The sequence below is a fragment of the Hipposideros armiger genome, unplaced genomic scaffold (assembly GCF_001890085.2).
Source record: "Hipposideros armiger isolate ML-2016 unplaced genomic scaffold, ASM189008v1 scaffold_370, whole genome shotgun sequence".
Classification (NCBI taxonomy): domain Eukaryota; kingdom Metazoa; phylum Chordata; class Mammalia; order Chiroptera; family Hipposideridae; genus Hipposideros; species Hipposideros armiger.
In genome coordinates this window covers 285,392-312,892 of record NW_017731720.1, presented here as the reverse complement: position 1 = coordinate 312,892, position 27,501 = coordinate 285,392, and the positions used below count along the sequence as shown (strand labels likewise).

The following is a 27,501-nucleotide window of genomic DNA, read 5'->3' as shown; positions in this document are numbered from 1 at the left end:
AGGGGAACCATTTTTTAACTTTATTACCTTGAGCCAAAGCCACATTTTACAAAAATCTGCCTTCCCCTGAGGGAGATGTAAAGATATTTTTAGGGATAGTTGTCGTCATTTGTTTTGTTAACAGTTTAGTTTTAGAAAGTCTTTATTTGATTCCTTAAAGGACAAGTTTTCTTTAATCCATAGTAACCCACTATATTATAATCACTTAAAGATCTCATTTAAGAGAAATCACTTAGATTATTTCATTCAGTTTTGTGTTATGGGCTCATTTGAAATTGTTGAGGCAAATCTGGGAATTGTTATCTCTTAGATAATTGAAATAGTTAATTTTGGGTGCTCTAAATTGATCAACTTGAAATAATTTCATTTACAATTTTCACTTGTATAAAACATTTTTTTTAGGCTTCACCAATATATTTTGTTTACAAATGAACTAGAGAGAATTTCTGTCTTTAAGCCTGCTTGTTTCTATTTCTAAAATATTTTTTGTAACTGTTAGATGCCAATATCTGCAACTACTCTTAAGATCTTAGAGAAAAGCTGTTATTACTTTATGTGTCTATGTCTACAAAGATTATCCTTTATGAAACTTTTCTTTTTCTGGTTTCTTTATTGTTTAAAGAAATCCTTACGGCTGTATTATCCTCTTTACCTTTGGAGTTATGTAGAGGGAAATTTTGTACACATTACAGTGATATTTATGTGCCCATTGTTTAGTGTTACTTAAGATAAAAAAGGATCCTATTTTTTAGAATTAGAATTATAAGGAAACTTTTAAATTTTCTAATTTAGTCCAATTGCTTTCATGTTTGTCTCTCGTTTTCTTGTGTAAAACTTTTAGTCTTCTGTAGGTATTTGTGGGTGAAACACAAGAAAGGATTCCGTGGCCAGTAATTTTAGGAAATATAGTATGGTTGTTTTCTCTCTTGCGGGAATTCAAATGTATATTGAAGCTCTGAGAAATACTACTGTTTAGAAAAGTGATTACTTTTCCCTTTTTCTAACTTATTTTTATCAAAGAGCACTTTTTTTCAAGGCACATTTTTTATTGTAGCACAGAGTACTGTCTTTGGAAATGGTGTTCCAGATGGCATACATCAGGGTCACCAGGGTTGTTAGTTGAAATATAGATTTTGGACCCATCCTAGAGCTAATGAGCTATAATAGAATTAGAGAGTTGGGCTAAGCAGACTTCCTAGGTGTTATTCTTATGCAGACTAAATTTTGAAAATAATTATCTGGATAACATTTGTGGTTATTACTATTACTGTTTTCCTTCCTTCTTCCCTCCATCAATCCATACAATTCAGAAAACCAAGAATTCAGAAAACCTTTGATGAGCATGTTCCTTTGGTCAGGTACCTGATCTAGGAACGTAAGATGAGAGATGCAGAAGAGAATGATGGTTCATCTTGATTTTGATCTTACCACTTAGGCTGAGTTCCTATTGTTACCTTAATTATTTATCTACCATTTCCATTTCAGAGTTGTAGTGACATTTTAAATTATTAGATGATATGGTTAAAAGGAGGAACACTAGTTTATTTTCTTAGCACACTGTGAATTATGGGAAGCCAGCTATATAACTGCCTGCTAATTTGTATAACCAAGTACCATTCATAATAAATCATTGACTTATCGCTCCCTTTATTAATTGTTGTTCCTAATATCTTCCTCCTTACACTTATTTTTAGTACATATATTACATTGTGGGATGGTCCATCCTTAAATTCCTTATAATAACGTTTTTGCTTTTGTCAGTTTATATTTTTCCTGTCATTATTGATCAAAGTGTAGTTCATTCCACAGTAGTCACATTATTGAATCAAAATTTTGAAAACAATTTTGCCTTTGTGACATAGGGGATTTATGACATACTGTAAGCTTCAGTTGCTCATTTCAAAAATAATATGTCAATCAATAAAGCTGTTAAAATGATCATTTGTTCTGTAATTTCCTATCCATTTCGGTTAAATCTGTTATGTCCCCTTGGGTTAAAGTGATAGCACGATTTTTAGGGAAGTAGTTTGGCAGGTTTTTCATACTAGTAAAGATGATTATTCTCTTGTTTTAATTCACAAGTAGGACATGTGAATTGGCATTCTGCTAGAATACTTTTATTTTTAAAAATTCAAACTTTATGGTATAATTAAGTATACATACAGCATTTTAATCTCTTTTTGAAAAGGCTAATTCTGTGGAGTTGTCCAAGACCATCAAACACGTAAAATGATCAGGCCTTCTATAGACTGAAATTCCACTTTTATGGAATAGCTTTCCATACCCTCTGCTATTTCTTACTTTTTTTACTTTGTATCTTTATTTTTAAAAGTAAAATTTTGGTGGTAGTGACGGATTTAAAGGGGAAAGGAAGAGATTCATATGTTGAAATATTTGAATAAATCCTGGTATATTGCTACTATTAATTTATCTTCTGTTTATCCATACTGCTAATAAATCCAACCATTTCATTATTTTGCATTCCTTACTACCTCTTGACCATTGCATATTTCATACTTTATTTCATTCTTCAAAGGTATGTATGTCAGAAGAAGATGCGGAGGGTTAGTTTACCTTTATATAAGATGATTTAATAATAATACTAATACCTAACATTTGTTGATGACTCATCATGTGCCACACAATGTACTAATCCTCCACCCTAGTCCCCCCTTGAAGAAATAAGTTAGTATTTAAGTATTATAATCTCTGTTTTACTCAAAGTGAAACTGAGGCACAGAAAGCTTGAGTAATTTACCTATGATCTTATAGATAGCAAGCACATAGGAATTGAACCCAGATGGGCTGATTAAGAATGCCTGTCTTTTCTGAGGTCTGCAGAGGAACATTTAGTTGAGACACAAATAGAGTTGTAGTAACACCGTTGGTTATCAGGTAGCAACCATAGGTGGAAATGTGGTGCCCTAACCTGATACCAGAATGTCCATGTGTGCTCCCACAGCTTAGTGTCATGTGTGGAAATGGAAGCACATGTCCACTTACTGCCTTGCATAACCGAGTTATTCACATTAAATATTAGATTCAACACTTTTTCTGTTTGCTTTCAATTGAAAGTGAATCATTTTCCTTTTCAAGCTTGTGTAAAATCATTGGTATCACTCACTCCTGTCAATCACAGTGCAATAGTGTAGAAGTTAATAAAATGTTTGAATACCTTGAGGAAATTGATGTTAAAAAAAAAAACCAAACAGAAAAGAAAACGATCAGAAGTAGCAAATCAGTAAGTACACCAACAGCATGCATATATATGGGCCACCAGCATACGAGTATATTTATTTTGCTGTTCTTCTATGTTAGATTGCTTTTTTCCTCCAAACTGAATATTATGAAAACTGGTGTTAGAAAAAAAAAAAAAAAGAATGTATGCTTTTGTATTGAGAGTAACGATGGAAAAGTATGTATAGTGGGTTTCTTTTCTGTTTTTTTTTTTTTCTTTTTCTTTCCTAGTCACTCCACATGTACCTAAAACATTTGGCTTATTGCAGCTCCGCTGTTTTGATTTGTTCACTAGGTTTGATCCGTGTAAAGAGGGATGGGCTGGGCCCATAGACTCAATCTTTGTGCTCCAATGCCTGCTTTGAGCCAAACAAGACTGCTATTAGAAGAATGGCACCCACTTTTTCCTGCTGACAGGCAGTTTCCATTTGTCATGTCCAGACAATGCAATGGAGAACAGAATACTTCGCCAATCCTTACTATATTTTTATTATTGGTTACTGAGGAAAGTCATTTTTCATTTCATTCTTCTCTGGTTCCCTTAATAAGGATTTATAGAAATCTGAAAGGATACAGCATATTTTGAGACAGTAAATTCAATAAGATATAGATGCTTTCCAAAGTGAATCGTCCCAGTATTACTTTTTTCCCCTAGATTGTTTTCTACCCAAAGGTGATATAAAGATTAGCCAGAAAAGTCACTTGAAAAAAATTATAGCACTAAAGAGTTAGTATTAAAAATAATGTGTTAAGAGAGATATACCTCTAAGTGTAAGAATGAAAATACTGTACTTTCAGAAAATACTCTGCCTATAAAAACAGATCCTCTCTGGTTCATATTTTATGTTCTCTTATATTTCATTGTTAGGTAACCAACTTTTTTTTTTTTTTTGCAATTTATCATTCTGAATGTTAGAGTTATTTTTAAATTAAATTTTAACTATAAAAGTAATATGTGAATACTTTTTAGTTGTAAGGATTTAAATTCTTTTTAGTTGTAAGGATTTAAAAAGCATAATTAGTTTCCTTTGATTTTCTTGCCTACACTTTCCTCCGCCAACCCAAACTCACATGCCGTGATTCTACCTTTCATACAAACGCACATAGTTTGAACTTTGATTATCTGACATTTCTTATGGTGTATCTGTCAAAAAATTAAAACAAAATCATCAATGAGCCATATGGATATGTAGTGTGGGGATAGTTCAAGAAACATAGAAATATTCAAGTATTAATACGTGCAAGAGGAATGACCTGGTTTTAGAAAATTCTTGACACGTTGTCTCCTGCTCCAGAGATGACTTTGGAACATCTTAGGCTGGCTCGCAGATACCCCATCTCCAGTATTTCAGCGTCTCGGTGACCATTATGCTCTATTGTATTATTGGATGCAAATAGGAAGACTAAGTCAAAAGGATAAGCGTTGAAAAGCATATTTTTATTTACCTTTTCTGTTATTTACTATGCATTTTATATTAACCCACTTGTCATAACTACTCTATGAAGTGGTTACTAATATCCTTGCCTTACAGATGAGAAATTGAGGCACAGTTTAACCCGCCTAAGGACATACAGCTTCTAAATGGTAGAGCTAGGAGTCCAACTTAGCTAGCTCCCGAGCCCATACTTTTAACTTCTTTATTATGCTGCCTTTCTAGATGAGATTACCAGTCACTGTTCCTGGCTCTTCTCCTTGGGCCAGAATCAAAGGCTTCCCATCTTCCAGCGGCTTAGTGACTAAGAGTTTGGTCAGGAAAATGGAAGTTACTCTGTGGAGAATTAGGGGCTTATACCACTATTGACAGAGCTGGGGGTGCGGATGTCAAGAATGCTGTCACCACAGGCTGATCAAGGTCTGCTGAACGTCAGAGAAACTGTCAATGAAATATTTATCCTGAACCACTGAGGAGATGGTGGGAGCTTACATTAGGTCGGAGAACTTGACAGCGAGATCTCAGCCTGAAGAGCACTTGGGAGTGGGTGCAAAAGTGAGCCTGTGGGGAAGTCGGCAAACAGCGCCATGACTGTGGGGGAGAGGAAGCTAGTGGAAAGATCTGTGAGGCTGCAGCACCTGAAAAAGTCAAGCATCTGACGCCAGGACCTCCTGAGAAAAATGACCTTCATGTTACTTATCTGTTTCAAATCTAAGGTTACTAACATGGAAGTGTGCAGGGAAGGGTGCTGTGGGAAACGTGGTTTCCAGCCTTAGACAGGTAAGTAAGGTGGTGGTGGTGGTGGTGGTGGTGGAGGTGTGTACCAGATTGACCCCAAGCAATCTGGCGTAGTAACCAACCACAGGTTTAAAAAGTGCCTAAGGTGGTAACACATGGTAGGTGCCCCAAAAAGTGCCATTTCCAGAAGCCTTTCCCCCTGCCCCGTTCTCTTTCCTCTTTGAGGGCTGTGCTATTGTCTTTTTCATCCATATTCTCCTAGCCCTGAGCATTGTGCAGCGTGCAATAAATTCTTAATAAAGCGGTTAAATGAATCTTTGATAGCATACATACAGTCACTTGAAGAGTGGTAAAATACCAAGAGGATAACATTAGTGTAGGCCAAAGAAAGTGAACCTGGGTTTTTTACAGGCTCAGCAGTATTTAAATAAAGACAGGGTTACCTCTTTTCCTAGCTTGCTGGATACCCAGCCCAGCCCTCACGTGTTTGCTATTCGTTTATGAATGAGTCACAGGTTGTTTCGGGTTTTTTTCCTCCCTCTTTTTTCTCTTTCTTCCTTATAAAGTTCTTATAAGGAAGTTCATTAACATAGATGAGGTAGAGAATCTTAAAAAATAATGGTTCTTGTGATAAATGATATGTCAGTCTTGGTTAACCAATGACTTTCTTTCTCACTTCCTTTTTATTTATAAAAACTGCACAAATGAGTCTAGGGCTTTTCTTATTAGAGACTTTGGCAAAGAGAGTCCCTTTTATTTTGATTGCATTAAGCAATTCTTTCCTTGAGAATTCCTGTAATTTACACCATCCGTTGCCAGCGTCTATTTCAAAAGTCAGTTTTGATACAATTCATTTATTTTTTAGTGGTTGAGCCTATCCTTTAAATCTGTACATTCAATATATATGATAACATCACTTTATAAAATAATAACTTTCATATGTCTAATTATACATTCCAGAGAAAGCTGGTAGTTTTCTCTAGTAGTTTTAACTTCTGCATTGATAGCCAATAATAATAATTGGGGTTAAGTTTTTAATACATTTTTCATTTATTGTAGGAATGAAAATGCTTAGTCTTTGGTACTGGACTCTCATTTATCCTAATATAATTCAGCTTCTTTTGTACTGAAAGAATTGCTTTTCTTTTCTTGCATGAAAGCCTTTTCATAGGACAGTGAATTAATTTATATACCTAGCCACCTTTAAATGTAAAATGATCGTACTTCATAGATAGTGTTTGCCTTTGATTCCTATATTATTTGGATTAAAAAAATCTTTGTCTTGTACTTCTTCAAATGTTATGTGGTTCTTATGTTTCAAGTATTAATTTTTATTAGCGTACTTCCATTCTACTGGTTTTAAATGTCTTTTTCCTTCCACCTTTCTAGGCTGTTTCTTTGGCATTGAGCCAAAACAACTTTGTAATCCCATTGACCTTGTAGGTTGCTGTTTTACTGATCTGTGATGCATTCACTGTCTAGTATCACATAGTCCATTTTATGATTTTACAGTATTCTAGTTTTAACACTTAATTGCTTTGTTTTTTACATCTTTCGATATCCCAGTAATTCTACAGTTATTTCATCCACTATGATTTTTCTAATTTTCAGCTTTATCTCACTCATATCACTCAGAGGGTAGATTATGACCTCTGATGCATGCAACATAATTCCCAGCCTCAGTGACACTTCAGCTTATTTTGTTCCGTTGGGTAAACCTTCAGAGTCCAATAAAGGAACAGTAGTTTTTCAGGTGAACTTTTGTTTATAATATATAGAAACATGAACTCATGTTATATTTTCTTCACAGTTGTCAAAATTATAGGCAGTTGTTTTTTGTGTGAGTGAAGTGCTGTGGTCATATTTATTCCTGAGTTGAATAGTTCTCTATCTTAAGCAGGAACAATTGGCTGCCTGGGAATCAGGTTTTTGTATACTCTCTAGTCTTTGCTTGTGACTACTCTTGAATCGTGGTCAGGTTAATTTTTTTCAACATATATCTATTGAGCAACTAATAATGTAAGTCTCTGGGCAAGACATGATGAATAGAATACCGAGATGAAGGCATGCTCTATGTCCTCTAGGAACTAGAAGGATGATAGAAAGTTAACCCTCAAGGAAATGTAATATAAATTTAAAACTATAGTTTCCATAGTAGAGGTATAGTTAAATTGCCCTAGCAGGTAACATGATAGTTCTGAAATGGAAGAGGAAAAAATAGAAGATGGTGGTGAATAACAGACTACAAGTTTACTGTTACTAGTAGGAAAGTATTCTACTGGCTGAGAAAGTCTTCCTTTTCTGTGGCCCAAAGCCTCACTCAGTATTAGTAATTTGAAAATTTTAAAGTAACAGCAAAGCAGTCACTTATAAAAGCATTGGAGCCTTTAACATAAAATTTAGTGTAAAAATTTTGAACCCTGTTTGGGTGCCATAATACCTGTTGTTGTCTCTCTTACAACATGTTTTTATGATAGGCATCTTGATGGCAACTGGCTCTTGCATTACTAACCTGTCAGATTTTTAAAGAAGTTAATTGAATTAAATCTGAATAATTGTTTTTTATGTAGATTCACTTATCAGTTAAGGTTATTAATGATTAATGAGTATTAGCATTCCTTTAGCAAAAAAAAGTCACTATTTCAACCACTTAATTTCTTCAGATAAATAGGTGTGAATATTTTTTGGGACAGCTCATTTCTCTTTAAATTATTTCAGTGCTAAGGAAATTCTGATCATTAGCATATTGGTTGATTTAAGAGTTCTTAACTTAAATAACTTTCTTCTATTTATTCAATTAGATATACTTTGTGTATGGGTATGACTTATAATTACAATTGAGAAAGTAACCTTTTAAAATATAAGGACATTTTCTTCTCCAGCACAATTTCTTTGTAGCATTATTCCCTTAGGGTAGATGGCACAAAATCAAATTCTTGACTGTTTTAGATAGCATCAAAACCTAGGAGAGCCTAGTGTGTGGAGCAAAGCTCTTGGACTCACAGGGTAGATTTGAATTCTACTTCATACTCTCTGCCAATAATCCTTTATGTGGCCCTGGGTAAGAACTTTATTTTGTTTGCACTCATGTCCTGATCCTCAGAACCTGTGAATATATTACCTTACATGGCAAAAGGGACTTGGCAGGTATTAAATTATGGCCCTTGTGAGGGGAAGATTATCCAGGATTATCCATGTGGGCCCAGCCTAATCGCCTGAGTACCTAAAAGGAGAGGACCTTTCCTGGCTGTAAGTAAGAGGGAGATGCGACTACAGACAATGGGTCAGAGAGACGCAGTATTGCCCTTTGAAGACGGAAGAAGGGGCCCATGAGCCATGTATTGTTGACAGCTTCTGGGAGATGAAAAAGACAAGCAAACTGATTCTCCCTTTAGAGCCTCCAGCAAGGAATACAGCCCTGTCAACACCTTGATTTTAGCCCAATGACACCATGTCAGAATTATGACCTACATACAGAACTGTAAGTTAATATATTCGTTTTGTTTTAAGCCATTAAATTTGTTATAATTTATTCCGGCCGTGATAGAAACTAATAGAGTGACTTCTACATTTCTTTTGACATTTAAAACTGAAATGGAAAAATGGTTTATAGCTCTACATAATTTTTACTTGAAGCCATAGATGTTGGAAATGAATGCCAAAAGATGCATTCATACTTTTGGGAAGTTCAGTAATGAAGTAGTTCATTCATACTCGAACCCTTCATATCATTAAATGATATAGAATCAATAGGTGGATTTCACAATGTTTAGTTTTTCATCGCTGATGGAAGTTGAAATAATTTTGTAAGTGGCATTTTAGCTTTACTTAGATATAACTTAATATAAAAGTTAATCATTTAAGCAGCAATGAAAAACTTGTTTATTATTTTTTAAAGTTTGCTACAGTTATTATTAACTCTTGATCCAGTTATTGCTGATATTATTTGTAACAGCTTTGCTGAAATGTAATTCACATACCGTACAATTCATCCATTCAAATTGTACAATTCAGTGTTTTTTATTATATTCATAGAGGTGTATAGCCATTACCACAGTCAATTAGAGAAGGTTTTCATCACTCCCCTGCAAAAAACTATCCTGTGTCATTAACAGTGACTTCATTTTTCAATCTCCCAACCTCAAGCCCTAGGCAACTACTACTAATCTTTCTATCACTATAGATTTGCCTATTCTGGGCATTCTATAACAATGGAATATGCACGTTGTTATGACTGGTTTTTTTTCACTTAGCATAATGTTTTCAAGAGTTTCATGTTATAGTGTACAGTACTTCATTTCTTTTTATTTTTGTGAATACTCCATGTTGGGTCCACCAGATTTTATTTATCCATTCATCTGTCACCTGATGGAAATTTTTTATTTGCCACTTCTGGCTGTTGTAAATCATGCTGTTGTGAATATTCATGCACAATTTGTTGTGTGAGCATGAGTTTTCACCAAGGAGTGGAATTGCTGGGTCATATTTAACTCTAATTTTAACATTTGATGAACTGCCAGGGTTTTCCAAAATGGCTGTACTAGTTTTCATTCTCACCAGCAGTGCATGAGGGCTCTAGTTTTCCACATGCTCACCAACACTTATTAAAGTCTGTCCTTTTGATTATAATCATTCTAGTGTGTGTGAAGTGGAATCTCATTGTGGTCCTGACTTTCATTTCTTTGTTGGCTAATGACACTGATGATATTTTAAAAGAAATAATAATAATAATACAAGCTCTTTTCCCTCTGTTATCTGTGATATGCAACACAGTGCTAAAATGATGTTTCTAGTTGGGCCCTCAAATGAAAACTGACTAAGATGATACATCTATTGTAATGCATTAATTAATCCTCTCTTGTTATTGCCATTATCTCCCAATGTTAGTTCCTATGAGCAAAGACAGCAAAGCCTAATGCGATAGTATGATGAAGTTCTAGAAAGATACTCTGAGGAATAATTGAAAGAGTATTCCCATAGCACTATTTTCTTTTGCTGCCCTTATCACAATTATAATTGTTTTTTGCGTGTTTATCAGTTTAATAAATGAATGAACAGAGACTCTTTACATAATAATGACCTGCTCATTTATCTTTAAATATTTAAGCTTCTCCTACATGAATGCTACAATATGTTCAGACAGTAAAACTGGAACCAACCATAGAACTGCCTTACAGTGGAATACGCTGCTTGTTCTTTGGAATAGTTAAAGCTATATGCCTATCAGGGATATTTTTTTTAAGGGTTTTCTGCATCGGGGAAAGAGAGAAGATGGTATGAAATAATATTCAATTTTAATTTTAAGGTATGTGTGAAATAACCATGATTAAATACCAATTGCTTTTACCTCAGTATATGTGGGTCCTTCTTTACAATTCTAGTCCCATAGCATCTTTATTCTCACAGTTACCCAGCAACCTAGTTACCCAGGTACCTCCTGCTGTCACTTTACAACTCCAGTGTCTTATATGGATTCTATATTTAGTCATTTTAGTAATGCTTTTGCTACCATGCTTATTCTTTTATCCTTTTGCCAATTTGAACTTGTGCTTTTTCCATTCCTGCCTGGGGATTGCCAGCATCACACTGAAATATGTTCCTTTGTGAATTTTTTTAAAAAACGAGTTACGCATTTTCTCTATACTCATCTTTAAGGTGTATGTAGAGTTTTATATTATTATGACAGGTATTAAAAATATGACTCACTCTTTAAGAACAATTTTGATTGTAGTTGAGATTTTTAAAAATAGGAACGGTGTGTGATTTTATTCTTTTACTTTACTTTAGCTGTATTTACCATATTTATAAGTAATTTTTCACATCATTGCTTGTTTGGTGTCTGTAGACTCACAGACCTGAAATCCACATGGATAGGAGCTGTCCTGGGCTCTATACATCCACGACCTACCACAAGGTTTGGTTCACAGTAGGTACTTAGTGAGGGTTTCACAGAGGAGTTCTTTCCATCTCCCGCTATGGCTATGCATCTCAAGTCAGGGTACTTTGGAAGGCTCTTTTTTTCTAGCTCTTAATTGTTAGGAATGAAATTGGTCTCTTTCTCCTTGTATATTAATCATAACTTATTGGTGAAACTAGAGAATTATTGTAAAGGCAGCCTGGGATACTTCTGTTTAAGAATCTGTTATTTAGACATTTTCTCTGCATTATTTTTTATGTGGAAACTTTTTCCTTGCTCTTAAGGAAGTAAATTACTTTTGAAGAAAATATAAATTAGCTTACCTATGTCCTCTTTGAAGTTACTTTAAAATTGATGTCTGTACTTTTTGGCGTATTTTCTAATAACTTTAATGTAACTTGAAAGCTTTCAGGTTTTCTTTTCATTTTCTTTACACCCTATGTCATCTAGTGACTTTTCATCTTTTATACAAGTGCTAAAGGACTTGTTGGGACCTATCTTTCCATTGTATTTTACACACATGCATCATCTTCTACCCTCTTTGAAGTTGTCAGATCTTCCTTCCTGTCTCATATATTTTTATTTTGTTTTGTATATCTCCCTTTTTTGGAAAATAAATACAATAAAATGTCAAAGTACTTTCCGGCAGCTTTGAAACCATGTTGTTTTTCAGGATGCACCTTTTCTTATAGATAAACATTTTGGAAATAGGCTTAAACATGATTAATCTGTTTTCCATTTTACATAACACTGTAAGTCAATAGCGTTCTGAGTGGCAGTCTTCATTTGAAAGATAATCAAATATCCTGGAGTCTACTCTTACTACATTTGTTTTCAAATTCGTTTTACACATGCAAAGTCATATCCTATTTAGCAAAGTTGGAGCTTAACTTCTGAGAATTTGAAGATTTGAAATATTTTTAATATATATATTTTAGTTTTTAATTTAATAAATTATATATATATATAATATTTTTGATGTTTGGAAATATAGAAACATTTGGATTCAGCCCTACTGAAACAACTTAAAGGTTACTATACATGGTGTCCATGTCTTAATTTACTTGTTATCTTTGTACTATTTTAATTAAATTATTATAGTTCAGCAAAGAAAGGTTTATATATGGGAGCTTTAGATATCAGAGCTATTATTGAGTCTATTATGAGACCCAAGGTGACCTCTGAGGTACTAAACACATCATATAATCGGTGTCTGTCATCCTTAGGAGAAACCCTGGCAACATTCTTGTGGTGGAACCTGGACTAGACATACTTATCTCACTTTGGCTCATTTAGAAGAAGGAGACTCACTTCGGGTGTCCTTAGCTCAAGTAATTTTATTCAGAACCCAAAGGTTCCTGCTGTGCTTTTAGCATCTCGGAATTCCATCATTTTTATTTATTTCCAGCAGTGTGAAATAAAGAGCATGAAGAATAGGCAGAGCTTCAGGATTTTATAGATTTTGAATATACCATTATCTCTGAGAAGGGTTTTATAGGACTATTTATTTGTTAAATAAAATATATTTTTTATGTTATATTTTTAGGCTTGTGGTTACTTTAATTTATAGTATTAGCCAAATTGGTCATGATTTTCTTTTTATTCTTCCACGTATTTTCATAATTCTTTTAATATAAATTAAATTAGATAAAAATAAACTCTACAGCCAATTGACAAGAACGAAAAACACTTTCAGTGATCACCTTGTCATCTGTTGTACACCAATAGCCAACAGACACAGGTGGCACCTTGTTCATGTGTGTGTGTGTGTGTGTGTGTGTGTGTGTGTGTGTGTGTGTGTGTAGTTTATATTGAAACATTTTGAAAAGCTTACTGACAGCTGCTAACATTTAATACTGAGTATAAATCTGAAGATATTTAGCTTGACAGATTTTCAAGATTTGATTTAATTATCCTGATTAACACTGAATTTGGAATTTTGCTCAAGAATAAGCCTTTTCTCTTTGTATATATAAATTATAAGGGAGGCATTTGTTATGTTTTATCTGGTTGCATAACGGCTTATTTATTGTCATTTCTATAAATGTTGATTTGCCATCACAATGATAAGTGTTAAATTTAGAGAAAATAGTGCACAAATGAATTTGTGAAACCCATCTTATGATAATAAAGATGTGGACGCACTGCCTTTTAACTTTAAATTTAGTTCATCATTCTAACCTTTGAAATCATCATGTATGAAGATTAATTGTGAATTTTAAAAAACCCAGCTCTAAAGAATTAAATTTGTTACATATTTTCTTGTTCAAATGAGTGGTTACTGAAACATTTAATTATTTGTTTCAGATGAATAAGTTATTAACATGATGCCTGATAACTAAAAATATTTTATTCTTTTCTAAGAATTTGGAATTAAACCTTCAATTGATCATTTGGAACTTATAATTTATCTGTGTTAAATTTTAAAGCACAAACTTTTCAAATAAGGTTCTTCTTTCCACATGTTATTTGTAATCTGCTGTTTTATTTTATTTCTTTAATAGTATCAGTCCCATTTTACAACATGAAATAACCACCTGGTTTTGAATAGTTGTATACATCTAAGATGGGGCAAGCTCATTGATAATTGAAATTTGTTAGATGAGCCAAACATGATTTTGTTATTTTTTTTCTTCTTTTTTTTTCATAATTTCTCCCTCTTTTTAACTCTCCTTACATTTTTGGATTCATTTTGGGGCACCATGTTTAAGATATCTTGTTTGGTGTGATCACAGGCAGTTATGAGTTGTCATGGTTACAGTTGCTGCTGCTTCATTAAAACTAGAAAGAAACCCACAGCTTTCAGCATATTCTTGGTTGGAGGACTTGGTATTGTGAAGAGTTGTGTTTGGATTGAATCTCTTTTTTTCTCTGGAAATATTAGTGGTGTGATAAATGATAAGTTTGCTATAATTTACTTTGGTAATGGACCATGTTAGTCATTATACTGTATAGGGTACCAAGTTGGGTATAGTGTTACTTTAAGGTATTACAGTCTCCTCTCCATTGGATATAATTCTCTAATTGACTTGTTTCAAAATGTAATAATTCTTCATTTAGGCATTATGATGTTACAGTTTAAGGATTTAAATGAGAGTATTTGCTTTCTCATGATAATTTTGCTCATCTCTATTTAGGATTAAATTAATTTGGCATGCAAGGAAAATCACTGAATTGAGAGTGAGATACCTGGGTTTGAGTTTTACCTCTGTCAGTTATCAGCGGTGTGATCATCAACTCACTTCTCTGGACTGCCTTTTCCAAGCTCTAGGATGCTATAATTTCATATTGCTTGTAACTATTTTTTTCTGGCTAGAAATTGTTTATGTTGCTTATGTTTAGTTATTTAAAATTAATCCAGGAATACATCAGTGATTACCATTTGGTAATAAATGCACTGAATTTAAAATTACTGTTTTAGATAATTACAAATACACTATTCATTTTAAAAATAGCACTTTAATAAGTACACATATCTAGTTATGTAAGCAGGAATTTATAAATATAGAGAAATGTAACTATGCCATTGTGTGTTAGGATCACTAATTGGCATTATTGCTCCTTATAATATTAATTGCAGTATGGGTATGACTTCAATTGATGGAGTCATTCCAGATGCTTAAAGATTTAAAGTTTTAATCAGAAATGGTAAATAATTGCATATCTTCAAAAGAATTGAAAACATGAACTTGGAGCTTTAACATATATACTTCAAAAAATAATTTACTGATTAGATGATTCAAAAACTGAATGATTCATTTGCTACCTCATTACCTAAAAGATGATTTGAGTGAAGAGAATGATGGAAATGTGTGAAGCCCTTTTGAGCACTGTGAGATGTTTACAGAACTAAAATGAGTAATTTGAAAATTTTCCCTTTGATATTGGTTATTAATTCTGATTACCTTATTGAAATGCCCTATATTCATAAAGTATGCATGTTGAAAAATAACCTACTAAAGAAGGTAACAATAATATACCCTTTTTGTCAATTGGTGTATCATTTGCATTATCTAGCATAATCATTTATGAATTTCAATCTAACCAGTTGTCTTTATTAAAACAAACTTATGAAGCCCTTGTGGATACATATTATATTATGCTCAACTGGGTTTAGAATGATGACTATGACATGGTCCTGACCAGTTTGGGGATGAACTGTGTTGGGGGATAGAAATTGAAGCATAAAGGACAGGAATGTCAAAGAAGGGAAAGATGGATATATAAAGAGCTAGGCATAGTTTTAGCTAGTGCTTGGATAAGTGTTATTAATATTGAGGACTGCTCTGCACTGATGTTCTCAAACTTCATATGTGTATGACTTACTTGTGATCTTGTTTAAAGACAGCTTCCAATTCAGTATGTTGTTGTGAGAATTAAGATTCTACATTTCCGTCAAGCTCCTAGGAGATGGCAGAGCCATGACTGATAATTTGAGAAGCAAGGCTCAGAGTTCTTTGGAAGTAAGAGTAGATGTAGGGTCTACATTTGACGACTTTTCCTGGGTACAGCCTTGCTTTCTCTTCCTAATTCCTTACATAAGGTCGTTAAAACGTACTGATTGGCAATACAAAAGTAAATGAAGACGTCTATAAATTTACTTTTTTTTTTAATTTAGTCAAGTCTTGGTTATCTAGGGGCAGGTTAAACAATATGCAGTTAGCCATGGTATTTAAATAACAAGGGGCTCTGTATTATGAAGAATTGAAATGACAGTAACTTAGGAAAACATTGATGCATTATATTTATATTAGACAGCAATTCTGTTTAGAATTATTTGGTAACTACTCTAACCTGGAATGTTTCTTGATCACAGCACAGTAATTTGTGGGAGTGGCCTCCTTTCTCTTCCAGTCTCTAAAGAGCGGTGGTCTATCTGCATGTGGGATTATAGGTCTACAGAGGCAGTGCATTGTGGGGGGAGACTTTTATCATATTGGCTGCAAGTACTTTTGTATTTTGTACTTTATACTTTTAAATGTTTAAGTGTTGTCTTTCATATGATAAATGTGTTCTGAAATATAGGATGTAAATTTTAACTAAGTAAGTCATTAATATCATGTTTCAGTTTTATTTTAACTGGGATTTTGGGGACATCTGAGATCTTTTCCTCCTACTTCTTCTATGACTGTTAAAAATTGATCGTTTCTTTATGTTACACACACACACACACACACACACACACACACACACACACACACACACACACTAGATGAGGTATGAGTCCAGGTTTAGCATTTCAGCTGTAGAAGTCATATAGTATAAGTTAGGAAAATTTAAATGCTCTGCGTAATCATAATTGTGTGACATATGAAGTGTTGAAAAAAAATTCTTCAAGCTAATTTTGGAGAACTTATTTGTACTATAAAATACTTGTGTTTTTTAAAAGTAAAGTGTTGTTGTAAAGTGTATTTAATTTGTCTGTTTTTATTTCCTGTTACATAAATTGTAACAAAGTGCAGTAGACCAATACAGCATTAATTAGAAATGCTAATTTTCCAAGTGCTTAACTTAAGCGGTAACATTTAACAGAAAATTTATTTTTATTGTTAATAAAACAGTAGATATTTTTGTGGATTTTCGTTTTCTTTTTCTTTTTTTAGAGAACCAGAGGACGAAAACGAAGCTTCATTCCTGATGAAGAAAAACATGAGGTTGGAATAAGTTAAGCATTTTTTAAAGTCTAAACTTTAAGAAACTTTCTTGCTCAAAATTATTTGTTTTCTTTATATCCTGATTTTGTTTGATGTTTGTTTTGTCCCTGGTATGGCAGGAAAGAGTTCCTAGAGAGAGAAGACAGAGGCAGTCCGTTTTACAAAAGAAGCCCAAGGCTGAAGATTTACGAACTGAATGTGCCACTTGCAAGGGAACTGGAGACAATGAAAATCTTGTCAGGTAAGTTGCATGATGAGAGCTTGTCTTTAGGGGATTAAGTTTCCATTTTCATCATTTTCTTATCACAGATATAATGAGGGGAAAAAAATCACAGTATAGGATCTTTCCTAAAATCTTATTTCATGGAAATAGTACTCAAGAAGCAGATTTTATCCACTTCTTAACCTGCCACACATGGTTATTCTCTGGATTTAGATGTAATTAAGAGTGATAATCTGGATTTTGAACAAGAGAATTAATTTTCTTTTGACAAGAGAAATTGACAATACTCTGTACATAGAGGCCACAAAAACAATTTGATCCAAACACTTTTGTACTAGGATCATTATGTTTTATCTCATAAAACAATATTACTAAGTTCTGTTAGCATGTTATAAAAGTTGAAGTTTATTAGCAATAATGGTAAGATACTTTTTTATTGACAAGATGTTCATCAGCAGTTCCTTGCCATTTATCAAAATGAATGTGTTAAATGCTTCTCTCTTATGAAATAAAGAAAGATGAAAAGATGGCCTAGATAGATTTTTTTGGTTTTTGTTTTTGTTTTGTTTTCTTCTTTGTTTCTTTGTTTTGTTCTTTTTTTTTTTTTTTTTTTTTTTTTTAGCAGATATAATGCTAATCAGGAATCTCAGCTGATGTTGCACAGTGGCTATTCCTGATGGCCCAGACATTGCCAGTTTTAGCCATTTGCCTCTTGCTGAGATGAAGAAATTACTCAAAACCCTGGATGAGATGGAGGAGTGGGTGGGTGAACAAAGGAGACCTCATTCAAAAGAGGTATCATTCTTTCAAGGATAGTGACAGAAATAATCTTTTAGTATGTTAACTCCTCCGATTTCTCTCAAAACTTGTCTTTTGATAAACCCCTATTAAATTAACTAAGGGCACAGAAATTAAATATTTTAAAAACAATAAATTGATAAAACATGTATTAGTACTGTTATATGATTTTAAATATTTGCTTCCAAAATGATATAATTTATTTGCCATTAAAACATAATTTCCATTTGTTTTAATCCCTCAAATAAAGGCATGCAGTTTTAAATTTTGTGAGTTTTTTTAAGACCGTCATTGAAGAAGATAATGAGAAAATTTAAATTCCAGTAAAGAAATAAGAAGTGCTTCAACAAAGTTAAGAAATCTATAACATTTGACCAATGTTTTTTGAATATCATGAGAGCTCTCCTGGAGGTTAAATTGATTTAAATTTAAGATAAAGTAGTTCCAATATCAGAAGATATGTATGACCAATTTTGACCACAATATAATATTTCTGATTTATGTAAAAAACTTCCAAGCATAAGCATAACATAATGGAGTGCAGAAAACAACAAAAGAACAAAAACTAATAAACAAAAGGAAAAAAACCATAAAAACAATCTTATATATTGGACAAAAACTCATTCTATAGGAAATTTTTTGGGGTTTGACAGTGGCATTGTCGGACATGATTAATTTGAAACAGTAGTTAAAAACTTGGAGAGCTGGTTCTCTTCTTTTTAATTATTTGAAACTAGAAATATTTACCCTCTTATTATTTTTTTAATATAGTGGATTGATTTAGGCCTTTTTGCTATAAGACCTATACATTTTCCCCAGATTTCTATTTAATTATATAGTCATGTATTTGAAAGAAACAACCCAGGAAATAAATACAATTATTATATTAAAAAGCATTTTATAACAAGAGCATTTTCAACACAAATTTTAGTTGTCTAAAAAAAAATAGGTATCATTTTTCTTCTATTCTTGATAAGATATTTGAATAATATTAGTCTTTTCTCTCACTTATTTAATTAGTTTCTGTTACAAATTTTTCATTCCTGATTGCATTATTATAACATGCCAGTGTCTGGATTTTGTGAAAGTCTCCTGGAAGGTGAAGATATTTTTGTTACTCTAGAAATGATGGCTATACAAAGTCTTCTTCCTTGGTTTTGCCTTGTTAAGAAGATAACATCACAGATTTTCTGCAAAGGTTTTAAAGAGGTAATGAAGAGGGACTTAAATATTTTATAAATACTATATATTAATGTTTTTGAGGCCAAAATAAGCTGGATATAAAGCAATGCCATAAAATGTTTTTGGGTTATAATGTGATTGTTCTGTAAAGATAAAACACAGTCAGTGTAAGCACTATTGCTCATGGGTTAAAGAAGAATTTTATGTAGAATTTAATGTGTTTACAAAGGTAATCTTGTAAGCTAATGGCTGCCATTTTCCTTAACATCTATTTTATTTTGTAATTGGAACCATTATTGTTTGCAAAATCCCTAAAAAGTCCACACTTTTTTGATTCAGTTGCATCATAAATATTGTGTACACATGCAATTTTTTTGTAACTTTAATTTTAAGACATTTCAAATTAGACTTTATTTTCCCTAAAGATATATTTCACTGCTTGGTCAGAGATACATTATGCTTATTATATATGTCTACTAGGTTCTCTTATAAGATTAAACTTCTTGAGTCATAATTTAATTAATACTCTTTTATTGACTATATTGTCTTTATTTTCTCAAGTTCCTTTGAACAGATGTACATGACTCACTAGAACCTGCTGTTTAGTAGCTTTGATTTTGAAACCACACTTCTCTATGTAATTCAGGCTATATAAATTCCTTATTATTTTTCTGGATTTTTAAGTTATTTGTATATGTGTATATGTGAATTTTCATGAATAATTTTTTAATATCATTGGGAAATCACATACAGTTTATCAGTTAACTGTAACAGTGGGTTTCAACTGTTTTCTGTTTTGCCTCTTGTTTTTCTCAGGTCTTTGACAAGTAATATAGTATTTCTGTGTCTCAGTTTTTCCCTTTATTGTACATGATCAAAATCATCCTGTGCTCCAGTCGGGATTTAGTCAATAATTACTGAGTGAAAGTAAATTCTTTCTGAATAAAATAGTAGGGCAGTGATATTATTTAGTAATACAAAGGATACTGGGGGTGCCAAAAAAATGTACACAAGCGGATACTTGGTTCAACATTGCTCAAGTAGTAGTTCACCATAATCAGAAGTGTCTGGATGCTGATGGTAACCACTTTAAGCACCTCTTGTCATTACAGAAGTCACATGTGACTTGTATTCATCTTTTCTTATTGATATATATTGAGTATTATAATTTTAATACAGTTTTCCTTTCTTAAAATGTATATACATTTTTTTGGTACCCCCTGTATATATATGTGAACTATGAAATAAGGGTTCGAATTGGTAAATATGATCCAGTTATAATAAATGCTTATTTATTTTTTTACCTTTTAGAGAATATGAATGCCCTGTTTTTGTGTATAATTGTTCCTAGAACATGGGGGACAAAAATATTGAGTTTGTTGAAACAGTTCTCTAAAATGATTAGACTGAACTATTTCCACTAGACATGGAAAATATGAAAATTATCAAGGTCTTCAAGAGAAAGATGGTTTACAGTATCTTATGGACTTCTTAAAATATAGGGCTTCCTTTTTTGCCATCTTTTTAAATTTAATTAAAAATTACCTAGGAAGTTTCCAATTAAATATATTTCTTTATGTTATTTAGTGTAATTAAATACTAAAGGCCAAATTGAAACTCTGTCTTGAAATTGTAAGATTTTTTTAGGTATTTATTTGTTTGTGATGGATATTCTTTGTTGGAGGTAGTTATGGGCCCACTTAGCGATATCTTATTTGTTTTTATTTCCACAGTTCCTGGCACATTTAATACTCAATAAATGCTTGATAATGAATGACTACTCTACATAAGTAAGAACTGATTATTCTTTGCTGAATTAATACAAAACTTTTAATATTATAATTTATTCCTAGAACAAATTGATCACTAAATATAAGTGTTTGATGAAGATGTTTAAACATGTAATGAAGGAGGATTGCTTTTATGTCACTAAAGAATAGTAGATGATTTTTTTCTATGTGTTAGGTAAGGAAATAGGAACCACAGATTTGAGATGAGTTAGTTGATGTGTCAGTCTACAATAAAAATGAAGTGATTCCTCTCGAACATATTTGATTTTCAAAAGATAGATTTCAGAGATAGGTGGGCCTTTCTTCTGTATCAGGCTAGCAAATTAGGTATAAGACCAAAGGTTTAGACACCAAATTTTATCTTAACTATGTAAACTGAATGTCACACATTTTCCTACCTAAAGGGAGATAGGGGAGAGAAAAAAGGTTTTCTAAAAGTAAGGACCCTTTACTTTTTATTTTATTTTGTATTGTAGCCATTACTCAGAATCATTGAAGGTAGGAAATGATCTACTGTATGAAGCAATTTCCCTGTTATAGCTAAATCCAAACTATTAAATGCTTGCTGTATTCTCCTTATTTGAATATATGGCAAATTATATAGGTATTGAACCATTTTGGTTACAAGGTTTGGATGTACATTTGGTCTCATAACAATGTTGCTAGCGCTTTTATTTATTTCACATTTTAAACATCTGGTTTCTGAGTTGCATTAAGGAACCATTCTGAAGATATTAAATCTTAATTTTTATGTTAGATTTAATATAAAAGGTAAAGATAAAGTAGCATATCAAAATGTCTCAGAAGACATATGGACTTCCTATACCTCTTAGCCTGAAGAAATAATGCTGCCTACCTCTTTTAACAGAGTTCACATCAAAAGGGAAGAAAAGCCTGGAATTCTAGAGCCCAACTGATGAAGCATTAAAAATTACTTGAAAATTTAAACAAAGGAATATAATTATGACCTCCTTGAACCTTTTTCTTAGGTTTTTTACTGTCTAAATATATATATACATTTACTTTATTTTTTTAATAAATGTTATAGAGTTGCTTTTCAAGGAAATTCTGATCTGATTACCAAATAATTTCATTGAAACTTAAAAGTAAAATTAAGTATGATTAGGGACACCTATTTCTACCACATTTTGGAGTACTTAACATAATTATATCCCTATTTTGATAAAATATTCATAAATTTCTAATTTGTTTAGCAGACAATTGATTTTTATTTTGATATTTTTAAAAGAGAAATTACCTTATAAAGTCTCCTTTAGTTTTGAAAACTTAATTTATTATTATTTTTGAAAACCTGGTTATTTAATTGTATTAACTTTTTAAAAGCTATTAATTGAATCAGATTAATACCAGAAGTAAAATTCTATAAGAAAGCCAATTTTTAATATATGAACAGTGCTAGACTGTGTAATGAAATCAGCCTGAGCATTGATTATCAAATATATCTTTCTTTCCTTTTTTATTAAACATAAGTAGGAAAAAAAGCAAATATTACAACTATTTAAAGTTTCATAATATATCACCCTTGCTGATATGTTTTTAAAAATAGATATTTTGATGAAATACAATCTTAGTAATTTGGATGTAAACAACAAAAAATTAAAAGTTCAGTTAAAAAAAATGTTTGTACCTAAATAAATAGAAACTTAATCATGTGTGCTCTGTTTCAGTGTTTTTAAATCCAGACTTTGTAAACTACACAGAATAACAACAATCCAACTAAGTTCCCTACAGTTGTAAATTTTAAAGTAAGGATGAAGTGATGAAATATGCTAAAACAATTTCATGGAAATACTGTTTCCATTTATTACAATTTATTTATAAATTGTTTTGCCCGGTTTTCTAACATTTAGGTTTTCAGGGAAATATATTTACCTATTTGTTCAAATTTAGAATATATAGGAAGTAGTTTCAGAATTGCCAACCCAAACCACTGCAAAAAGTAAATCTACTAAACTCAATTGTGTGCGTGTGTGTGTGTTAAAAGTTACATACAATGATATACATAAATGTTAAGTAAAAAAATTGCTGAATTTTAAGAAAAGCATGTACTCACATAACCCCCATTTCTATTAAGATATAGAATATTTTTCTCATTCCCAAAAAAAGCTGTGCCGCTTTCCCAGTAAGTCCTCCTCAAAGGCAACCACTTTTCTATATTTTTCACCATACATTATTTTGTAGAATTTCATATAAATGGCATTTTTAGTTTTTATTTCATGTCAACCATTTTAATGGGTGCTGAGGGAATCCCTCTGTGGTCTTAATTTGCATTACTCTGATGTGTAATGATGTCCAGCATATTTTTATGCACTCACTACTGGCTATTATTATGTATTTCTTTGTGAACTAATTCTTTTGACCATTTAAAAAAAATTGGATTGTATGTTTAGTATTGAATTATAGGAGTTTTTAATACATTCTGGATGTGAGTCCTTTTACAAATATATGTTTTTCAAACATACTCTCCTTATTTGTGGCTTGCCTATTCATTTTTCTTAATGGTCTCATTTAAAGAACAAAAGATACTAATTTTGCTGAAGTCCAATTTAGCAACATTTTCTTTTATGATTACTGCTTTTGTTTCCTGTCTAAGAATTCTTTGCCTAGGTCCAGACAACAAAGATTATCTCCTTTATTTTCTTATATTATAGAACCTTTATAATTTTAACTTTTATGTTAAGATATGTGATCTATCTGAATTTAATTTTTGTTTCTGATCTCAGGCAGAGTTAAGGAAAGATTATTTTCCCATGTGGGTTTCCAGTTTTCCAACACCATTTGTTGAAACGCTTGCCTTACCACATTAAATTGCTTTGGTGCCAGTGTTAAAAGTCAATTGACTTTTTAAATGTGGGCCTAACTTCTAGATTTTGTATTCTGTTCCACTCAGCTATGTATTTATTCTATGCCAGTACCAATTGTCTTGACTGTCCAGGCCTTAAGTAAGCTCTATCGTTATTCCAGATCCTTTGCGTGCATGTGTCAGAAACAGCTTGTCCATTTTCATTAAAAAGAGGAAAAGCCTGGATATGATACCAAAAAAAACCAAAAACAAACAAAAGCACAGGCAGCAACAACAACAACAAAAATAGATAAGTTGAATTTCATTCAAAATGAAAAACCTGTGTGTATCAAAGGACACTATTAACAGAGTGAAAAAGCAACCCACAAAGAAGAAAATATTTGCAGATCATATATCTGATAAGGCACTATCCAGAGTAGATAAAGAACTACAGCTCATTAACAACAACAAAAACCTGATTAAAAATGAGCAGAGGACTTGAATAAACATTTCTACCAAAAGGATATACAAAAGGCCAAGAAGCACATGAAAAGATGTTCAACATCGCTAATCATTAGGGAAATTCAAATCAAAACTACAATGAGATACCACTTCAAACCCATTAGACTGGTTATTAGAAAACAAAAATGAAAACAAAAACAAAATAATAGGTGTTGGTGAGGATGTGGACAAATTGGAACCTTTGCGCACTGTTGGTGGGAATGGTGCATCCACTATGGAAAATAGTATGGTGGTGCCTCAATAACTTAAATTAGAATTGTCATATGATTCAGCAATTCCACTTCTGTGAATATACTCAAAAGAATCGAAAGCAGGGACTCAAAGAGATATCGTACGTCCATGTTCGTAGCAGCATTATTGGCAATAGCCAAAAGGTGGAAACAGCCCAAGTGTCAATTGATGGATGAATGGATAAGAAAAATGTGATATATACATGCAATGGGGTATTAGTCATCCTTAAAAAGGAGAGAAATTCTGACACATGCTATGACATGAATGAACCTTGAAGACCTTACGCTGAGTGAAATAAAACCAATCATAAAAGGACAAATGTTGTATGATTCCAGTTAATATGAAGGAATTAGAATGGTTAAATTCAGAGACAGAGTAGAATGGTGGTTGCCAGGGGCATGGTGACTGGGTAGTTCGTGTTTAATGGGTACAGAGTTTCAGTTGGGGAAAAATGAAAATGTTCTGGAGATGGATGGTGGTGATAGTTGCACAACAGTACGAATGTACTTAATGCCTCCAAACTGTACACTTAAAATGGTTAAAATGATAAATTATATGTTATATGTATTTAACCACGATTTTTAGAAAAAGACCAAAAAAAGCCTACTGGGATATGATTAGCTTTGTGTTGAATACATGGATGAATTTGAGGATCATTAACATCGTATCACTGTCTTATAATCCATGAACTTGGTATATTGCTACATTTATCCACATATCTTTTTATTCTCATCAGTGTTTTTCACCTGTGGAAGTCTTGCATGTCTATTATTAAATGTACTCCAAAGCATTTAATGTTTTTTTATGCTATTGTATAGGAAAAATTTAAATATAGTTTTTAAGTGTTTATGCAAGTGTCAAGAGCTGCCAGGTGTTGAGGTGGTCAATTAGGACTACAAACCAAAGTGAAAGCTGTAGTTAAAATTACTTATTTATTGCAGTAGCATCAACAAGAGACCGAACAGGAATGGTTGCTGGCTCCCCAAATGTTCCATTTTTCCCTACTAAATAACACTGGGGAAGGTTCAGATGGATCACTGCAGACATTGGGCGGGGCATGGGGCACTCATGTCCCTGCTGACAGGTTCTGAGCAAAAGGCTGTTGCTGTTTTATGGACCCAGGGGCTGCGGGCAGGAGAGGAAGAAGGGTTAGAATGGGTCAGCACACTTTTGAGATGGAACGTACTCAAAGAGCCGCATGTGGCTCGTGAGCCGCAGTTTGTGGACTCCTGGAAAATTGAAAAGTACTGAGTCAATGGATAAAAGTTCCTTTAAGACCTCTCAATAAGGAGATCTTGACAGAGGTGCATGAGTAATATTTTAGTCTAGCTCCTCTTCCTCCTGCAGAAGGAGGCCTCAAACGTTGCACCAACCTTGCAATACTGGGATAAATGTCTCCTGGTCATGAGAAATTGTCTCTTTTATATATATATATTTTTTGGGATTCATTTGCTGGTATTTTGATAAGCGTTTTGTGTCTATTCATGAAAGCTCTGTTTTGTTAATTTTTTTTTTCTGTTGTATCAGGTTTTGTTATCAGGTTATACTGGTCTTCTGGTCTTCTAAAAGGCCTTAGAAAGTGCTCCTCTCACTCTCTTTTTTTTAAAGCATTCATTTAAGATTGATATTATTTCTTCATTGAATTTTTGAATTCCCCAGTAAAACCATCTGGACTAGAGTTTTCTTTGCTGGAAGATTAATAATTAATTCAATTTTTAAAATAGATATAGAGCTATAGAATTTTTTTTTGTCGGGTTATTTGGGGTAAGATGTTTTTCAAAGAACTTATTCATTTCATTTCAGTTGTTAGTTGCTTCTTTAGTTATGCTTATCACTTGAATGCACTACAACTATTTGCTTAAGGCTTTCTGTTTCCTCTAATATTTTGGATCATATTCTCTTCTTCCCTTTAAAAATAGGTCAGTATTTACTTCTACCATGTATCCTTCCTGATGGATATGATCACATAATGACCATTTTCTTGCTTTGATGGCTCTTGGGACCCACGTAAAATCCTACATCATGCTGTCATCCACTTGCTTAGAAATCGTCCATGAATTATTTTTATTTTTTCCACTAAATAAGGGCAGATATTTGGTCTTCTATTTACTCGTGATGGTTCTCAAAGTCTAATACAGAGAGTAAATTCAGAATAAATGCTTGTTAAATTATTTACTGATGCATTGCTAGATCTGTATACATTTGTAGCTTTATACAATTGTTCATAGTTTCTTTAAGGGCAGAGACATTTCTTTAAACAGTTTCTGATTGATTTGGTTTTTATTTTAATTTAAAAACATTTAAATTCTTTTTAAAAATTTTAAAAACAAACTTAAAAATATCATATTTATGTGGTGCTCAAACAAACAAAAACCAGTAAGGAAATAATGGCTTTTGACTGACTGATAATTACTTCACTGAGAGTTTGGAGATCTCAGCTAGTCCAAGCTTGTCACTCGCCAGTTATGTAATTTTCGGCAAGTCACTTAATCTCTGTGGCTCTCAGTTTTCTTATTTTAGGGGAGGACCTTAGGCTATATCATTTTTGATGTCTAATACATTAGCTCTGATGTTCAGATTATGTGATGTTCTAAGTTCCCATAGCCACCCTGCCTATTTGTTTATGTTGCATCACAGGCTTTCCTGTAAACATACTCTCAGCAGAATCACCACGCCTAGGCTACTCTCACCACGTATAATGTGATTATGATTTTTTTGATTAAGTCGCTTAGAGGGGAAGCAGCTTTTCAGTTGCCCTGGCTCTCAATTAGCTACCAAGGAATGGAAAAGAAGTCCTATCCAAACAGGTACTTCTTTGATAAATAACAACTATTTTTTAAAAAAACAACTATTGAGATCTAATGTTCATACCATAAAAATTCAAAATTTTTAACTAGATTGCTGATGGTTTTTAATAAGGCTATAGAGTTCAGCGATCACTACAATCCGATATTAGAGCGTTTCCATGGCCTT

The 27,501-nt window shown here is 32.6% G+C and overlaps 1 protein-coding gene across 9 annotated transcripts in view; it reads left to right on the top strand.

Moving 5' to 3' along the window:
• The window catches only part of PHF14 (PHD finger protein 14), a 172,689-nt gene that overhangs the window by 58,142 nt on the left and 87,046 nt on the right, over nucleotides 1-27,501 (top strand). For 5 of the 9 annotated variants that reach the window (XM_019662196.1, XM_019662191.1, XM_019662192.1 and 2 more), the window contains 2 exons: nucleotides 16,929-16,979; nucleotides 17,099-17,220. In XM_019662196.1, the coding sequence (XP_019517741.1) occupies nucleotides 16,929-16,979; nucleotides 17,099-17,220 (173 nt within the window). Of the gene's footprint in view, nucleotides 1-16,928; nucleotides 16,980-17,098; nucleotides 17,225-17,824; nucleotides 18,140-20,915; nucleotides 20,973-21,840; nucleotides 22,555-27,501 lie in introns of those variants that run through there. The other 4 variants (XM_019662197.1, XM_019662195.1, XM_019662194.1 and 1 more) reach the window with 4 other exon arrangements.